General features: G+C 43.5%; 1 protein-coding gene across 1 annotated transcript; it reads left to right on the top strand.

The window, feature by feature from the left end:
• LOC103398979 (H-2 class II histocompatibility antigen, E-S beta chain-like) lies at positions 1–1151 on the top strand (the record flags this gene model as incomplete). Its single annotated transcript, NM_001294205.1, is given in 4 exon segments — positions 1–185; positions 296–363; positions 445–558; positions 1126–1151. Coding segments are annotated over 4 exon segments (393 nt in total), but the record flags the coding sequence as incomplete, so codon positions are not given.
• Positions 1152–7258: the final 6107 nt, after the last annotated feature.

The following is a 7258-nucleotide window of genomic DNA, read 5'->3' as shown; positions in this document are numbered from 1 at the left end:
ACGCCCCCTGCTGGCAAACATCCTTCCATGTTGGTGTGCAGTGTCTACGACTTCTACCCCAAACAGATCTCAGTGAGCTGGAGGAGAGATGGACAGGAGGTCAGCACTGATGTGACCTCCACTGATGAGCTGGCTGATGGTGACTGGTTCTACCAGATCCACTCTCACCTGGAGTACACACCCAGGTCAGGGTAACAGCAGCCAGGCATTCATGTCCAGCTGCTCCTGGTCCACTTTGGTCTTTTTGGTCCAGTTGGCTGATGTTGATGCTTCTCTTTGTTTTGAACTGATGCAGGTCTGGAGAGAAGATCTCCTGTGTGGTGGAGCACGCCAGTCTGAGCAAACCTCTGGTTACTGACTGGGGTATGTAGCTGTCTGTCTCTCCTCATGTCTCTACACCTGTCTGTCTGTCTGCTCACCTGTCCTCCTGCCGTCTGTCCTCAGATCCATCGATGCCTGAGTCAGAGAGAAACAAGATCGCCATCGGAGCGTCAGGACTGATCCTGGGTCTGATCTTGTCTCTGGCTGGATTCATCTACTATCGGAGGAAGGTTCGAGGTAACTGTAGCATCCCTGCTAAATGATAGTCCAACTCCTCAACTGATGGTCCTCAGTGTTTATTTTCAAAACTCCCAGACACTTTGAAGACACTGTAAGAGCTATGAAAAAGGAAAAGAAACACACACATCAACAAGGAGATGAAATTATTTACTGTCCTTAGACATTATTATATTTTAATTATAACAAACACAAACATGTTATGTTTTTATAATCACAAACACTGAATTGTCATCTTTATCACTGATAGGGTGAGCCAGTTCAGCATCTTTAATAACTAAAACAAACTAACACAAACTTTAGAAGCTGGAAAACCTCCCACAGTTTCCATGAACACATGAAAAGAAAAAAACCTTATCAGCCAGATACTGACGAACACATCCACAACAATATTACAGGTCATTTACAGCAACGCTAACTAGAAAAGAACCAGTGTGAGAGACAAAGTCAAAAGTCAGTGCGAACACTGGAGACCTGTGACTGGACCTGGTTCTGGTTTCATTTGATTTAGTTTGAACTGGTTTGCTCTGGTCTTGACTTTGTTCCTTTTCTTCTCTTCATCCCAAGGACTCATCCCAGTTCCCCAAAGCTAAGCCTGGTCCTGATTCCCCATGTGGACCTAGTCCTGGTCCTGGTTGTTACCCAGCTGCTGCTTCATCAATGCTCCCTGTTTTTACTCTAGACTGCCTCCTGCTGGACTGTCAGAATTACCTGATTCTCTGATACCCAGCTGGTTCATACCTAGTCCAGGTCTGCTATTGGTGCCTTATCCATAGCTATAGATGGACCTGGACCTGGTTTGACCTTGACCCTGGTGTATCAGCCTTCCTGTGTAAAGACCTTTATATTCTGCTGCTGCTTCACTCTGAGGATGTTTTAAATGCGTGGCCACAAATCGATGCTAAGTCAGTGTTGATCCAGTTCAGAGGGCGTTTTTTAGCTTTAAGTCATGTGATTGATCAGATTGATGAGTTTGGACATTTTCTAATCACAATAAAACCCAGAGAAAAAATGTGTTTGTCGTTGATTATATTAAAATAAAGTTTAATGTTTGTCTGTGTAGGTTCTCAGTCATCCAGGTCATTTAATACAAAAACAGTTACACTGAGGGCAACTGGACTTCAGTTCTGAAGAAGGATGAGACGTGAAACGCCTTAAAAAAAAAAAAAAAAACAACCAAAAAAACCTCCTTTAGTCCAGTTGCCCTCGATGTAACTATTTTGGGAAAGTTTAATGTTAGTTTTACTCCAACCATGAAAAACAGCTGAGTTGAGTTGATTGAGCACCCTTTGTTGTGTACGCCCTCTTATAGTGAATTAAACAAGTAATAAAATCAATTTGATTTGACCTCACACTACACCCACACACACTCATGTTGACCTTTCTACTGTCATGTTTATATCATGTTTTGAAATCTGGTAAAAGGATCAGTTGTTTCACAAAACATTCATCATCACATTTATGAACCAACAGAATAAGATGTTAAATAAAGGAAAAATTTTAAATATATCATCACATTAACAAATATGTTAAAATTGCTGATTGAAGAAGAATAGAACAACCATGTTTCTTTGTGGTTATATAAAATAAATAATTTTTTGAGTCAAGTTTTAATTGAAAAGTTGATTCTCTTTTAGAAACAAGTACAGAATATTGTGTTTGATGACGCCTCAGAAACGGAACCCTCTTTCCTTACGCATGTGAAACAAGGCATATTAACTATGATATGTAATTTTATCACTTGATGTCACCCTTCTGTGCACAGTTGTTGAACAGTGTTGAGGGTGTAGCAGAAGGAGGGTGTGGCTCTAAGACCTGCCTCGGGTACGAACACTGATTGTTCAGATTCAGGTGCAGCTAACAGTGATTTAGTGGTTAACCTGTGGCTTCAAGGCTTCTCTACTGGTGCTAAAAGTGAATTCTCTTGTTGGCTGAGGTTCTAACAGCTGACACCAAGGATGAACTCAACTACTTACTAAAAGTAAACTCACTTCTGCGAGTTAAGTTAACTTGTTGCTAAAGGTAACCAAACCTACCTTTGTTAGAGAAATTCAATAATCGATCAATATAAACTCATAAATTAAGCAACTGACTCCACTGCTACTAAAGGTTAGCTTAGTTGTAGCTACGACTTTTACCTACAGTATATGTTATGTTAGACTTGGTTAAAGGTCAGAGGTTAAACCACATGTAGTTAATTCTACTCATGTCAACCCTCCTACAGCTCCCATCGTGTGTACTGTAGTTGAGGATAAGCTAGCTTGTAGCTAACATTATAAGCAGACTTTTAGTCAAAGGTTGGATGATGTGTCGCTAATGACATCAAACTCGCAACAGAATCCCAGTGTTTTGATTGGCTGTGGAGTTTCTGGACGGAGTGGAGTGGAGGTGCACGCTGACTCCTCCCTCCAGGTTAAATCTGATTGGAGGTTTCACACACTGACACAGCCACTGCTGCTGCACACCTACAGACAGGTAAAACACACACTCACACACACATTCACATACATATAATGGTAGTAAAAACTCAAGTGTCTCTCTCTGTATGTCCTCAGGCTCTCTCACCCAAGGTCCTGTCGGTCTCCGAGGTGCTGGACTGCAGGTGACACTGGCGCCCTCCTGTGGTCTCAGCTTTGATAAAACATTAAAAAGTGACTAATGAGATATTCGTGTGTGGGCATGCATGTGCGTGGGTGTTTGTGTGTATGTATAGTACTGAGTTGGTGTCTTTTCAGGGCCTGGTGTGTAACAGGATTAGTGTGACCAATAGGGTGTCTGATGGTGGACACACAAACACAGGTACACACAAACACACGTCTGCACTCGTTTCTGTGTACAGCTATACACAAACACAGGTACACAGACACACAACTAACAAACAGGTTCATATTCCAAAACTTGGACACAATTCTGCACACAGCCACAGGGGGAGCAGTGTCTGAGCGCCCTCTATGGACCAACCACAGCTGTCTCACGGTGTACACACTCACATACACTGTTGTCACCCTCAGGTGTGCGTCTTACTGTGTGTGACCAAAGTGGGAGGAGTCTGCAGGTATACCTGGGTCTAAGCCACACCCCCTACCCACATGGACTTTTACCAGGCAACACACTCCTGCTGTCTATGTTCCAGAGGAAAGTGTCAAGGTAACACACACCTACAGGCATACTCAGACAGCTCTTTTTTTCCCTCTCATCTTATTATCATTTTCCAAATTGTCAATCAGATCAGTTCTGGCTCCTCCCCCTCCCTTGATGCATTTGTTTCCTGACCTGAAACTGTCTACTGAGTCAGCCAGGCCTCTGATAAACAGATCTGGTCAACCTGACAGAGACATATCAAATCAAGAATTCTTTCAGTTAAAGAAACTGATTCTGAAGACTAAAAAGAGGTTAATAAATGATGTTTCAATCATATATTCTCTTCTTTCTTCAGTACTGTTACTGTTGTCTTTCTCTCTCCATGTGGGATTTTAAAATTGGCACTTTAAACCTAAATGGAGCGCGAGATAATGTGACGAGAGCTGCTTTTCTAAAATCAGTGGAACTGAAGAGAATTGATTTAATGTCAATTCAAGAAACTCACAGTGATCTGACCAATGAGAGTCATGGTAACATCATCCTGAGCCACAAAAACAAGTCGAGTGAATGTCCGTACTCAGTGTCTTGTGCGACACTATCAGAGAATGTAAAACTGATGAGTATTTGTTTTTAGGAGATGATTTGAACTGCTCAGAAAATCCTGTTTTAGACAGAAACCACCTTAAACCTCATCCTGCGTCATCGCGCCGGTTCAGGAAAATGAGGCAAGAACATGAACTGTCAGATGTGTGGAGGAACTTTCAAGGGGATGTTAGACAATACACCTGGTCATCATGCCTCATACCTCATGGTAATCAGACATCTTAGGCGCGGCTGGACCGCCTGTACTGTTTTAGACATCACATGAACATATTTAAAAGCTGCCACATGAATCCAGTGGGGTTTTCTGATCATTGTGTTCATCAACAAAATGTTCGGCATTTTAATTCTGCACTTTTAAAGCAGCTTTTGAACTGTTCTGGCTGTCCCTTAGGTTCAACAGTGGTGGGACTTTGGTAAAAACCCAAATTAAACAGCTGTGTCAGCAGTTCAATCACAATGTCACTAGAGAGTTAAGAAGATCAATGAAAGGAAATGATGGAGATTCAAGGTGGTGGTAGAACTGCAGAATTGAGCAGAGTCCACAGGAAATCGAGGACATTTAGACTCTGTCAAATCCAAAAGGTCAGCTCTGGCCAACCTGCTGGCCATTACAGCAGAGCTTTGGTCAGGTCACATTTCCTGGATGGCACACAGATGGATGCACCCTCTCTGTTTTTCCTCAGCCTAGAGACGAAGACTGGCCAAGGAAAAACCATCCACTCTCTAGGATCCAGCAGTGGCTCAGAAATCTCTGACTCCTCTGAGATTAGACGACGAGCAGTGGAGTTTTACCTAGACCCGTTCAATAGCGAGTTAAAAGACTTCCCAGATTTGCAGAGCGGTTTCTTCAGTGGTCTTCCTCGTGTGAATGCTGAAGCCAATAAAAAACTAGAGGGTCAGCTCACCATGAAGGAACGATACACTGATGAGTATGCAGAGTGGAAGAGCTCCTGGGATCGATGGTCTCTCTGTGGATTTTTACAAATCCTTCTGGCTTGTGATTTGTAAAGATCTGCTGGAAGTCCTCAGTGACAGTCTTCAGAGAGGCAGCAGAAGGGCTGCCATCACCCTGCTGCCCAAGAAGGGGCATCTGCAGGTGCTGAAGAACTGGAGGCCAGTGTCCCTGTTATGCACGAACTATAAGATCTTATCCGAGGTCCTGGCATCCAGACTGAGGGAGGTGATGGGTTCTGTGACTTAAGTGGCAGCGTCACTTTAATTCGAGACATTTTGGAGGTCTCTGGCTCATTGGCTGTTGACACTGGTCTGATGCTCGGGTTGAACACCAGTATCTATGGGACACTAGATGCTTCTGGGTTCATAGCCATGATCAAGGTTCTCTATGGTCACATTGTGAGTGTAGTGTAAATGGAGGTTTGAGTCCTTTAACATTCAGAGGGGGGCAGACATGTTGTGCTCTGTCTGTCATGCTCTATTCTCTGTCAGTTGAACCACTACTCCATACATTTGTTTTCCACACTGTGAGTTCCCGTTTGAACTGCCAGCCTATGCCGACGATGTCATTGTCATTGTTAACAGACAGAGTGACATTCATGTTTTAGTAAAAAATATCAACTCGTTTGAGTGGGAGAGAGAGAGTTCTAGAAAAAGTTGAAGGACGTTTAATGAAATGGAACTGGCTTTTACCAAAAATGTCCTACAGAGGGCGTGTACTTGTGGTAAACAACTTGGTCTCGTCTGCTCTGCGGCATAGGTTGGCCTGCGTCAATCCTCCAGTCTTTCTTCTAGCCCAGATTCAAAGGGTTCTTATCATTTTTTTCTGGGAAAGATTACATTGGATCCCCCAAAGTCTTTTATTTCTGCCAAAGGAGGAAGGTGGACAAGGTCTGGTTCATCTGGCCAGCAGGGGTGCTACCTTTCGCCTCCAGTTCACCCAGAGGTTGCTGACTGGGCCTCCAGACCTGCTGTGGAGACCACTGTCCTGCTGCATCCTGCAGAAGCTTGGTGGGCTGCAGCTCAGCACAAACATGTTTATGTTAGAGCTCAAGAAACCAACCTCTGGGTCTCTGCCGGAGTTTTAACACCAGAGTGTTTTAACTGTGTGGTTTTTACTGAAGAAGAAGAGACCGCTGACTGACTCTCTGCACTGGCTCCTGGAGGAGCCGGTCCTGAGTGGAAGCCTGCTGGATCTTTCCACCTGCTGTGGACCCTCTCTGGATGGAAAGCTGTGGGAATCATGTGGTGGAGCTGGCTGGGCCCCTGCTGGACAACCCTGAGCGTCTGGCTGCTGAGGTCAGGGCCAGGTCAGTGTGTGTAGGACATCAGCTACTGACTCACAGGACACAAAAACTGTCGAAAGACCAACGGACTCTGCTGATGGACTATTGTGGTGGTACGCTGGTACCCAACAACACTTTCCTGCTGTGGTGTTTTATTCAGATTTTAAAAACTTTTCAGTCCACTCTGTGAGTGTTTCCCTGGAGGCCTCTGGAAAAAGCTTTGTACAAGCTACTAGTTCACACTCTGAACCAAACAAGACTATCTGAGAGAACGGACACTCCATGGAGGACTCAGAGTGGAGGTCTGGAGACACATGTCCATTCTTTTCCCAGAGAGAAACCCTGTTTCTCTGAATGCCCTCGTCTCACTCCTCTGTTTGAAAAACTGACTGATCTGTTCTATACATGTTTTTTATTGGAGGAAACAGCTCCTATTGGCATCAAAAAAATCAAATGTCAGCTTTTATATGATGTGTTAGGGAAAACAAAGATGGCAGTTTATGTAAGCAGGAAAGAGAAAGTAGAAAATGTTGATGTAGATCTGTTTTTGTAAAATTGATGAAAAACAAACTACTCATACACTTTAGTTTTTACAAAGTCACCAAAGACAAGACACTTTTAAACAAATCTGGTGTCATAAAGAGATGCTGTGCTCTGTGCAGGAAGGGCTTCTGAATTCTAGTCGACGGCTAATGTGAATATTATCATGTTTTTGTGACTTGTATGTTTTTGTAATGATTGTGGTTTAATAAAGGTCTCTCTCTCTCTCTCTCTCT

Source organism: Cynoglossus semilaevis, unplaced genomic scaffold, assembly GCF_000523025.1.
Source record: "Cynoglossus semilaevis isolate Cse_v1.0 unplaced genomic scaffold, Cse_v1.0 scaffold2320, whole genome shotgun sequence".
Taxonomy (NCBI): Eukaryota; Metazoa; Chordata; class Actinopteri; order Pleuronectiformes; family Cynoglossidae; genus Cynoglossus; species Cynoglossus semilaevis.
Note: the sequence above shows the minus strand (reverse complement) of the source record. Positions and strands in the feature narration are given on the sequence as shown.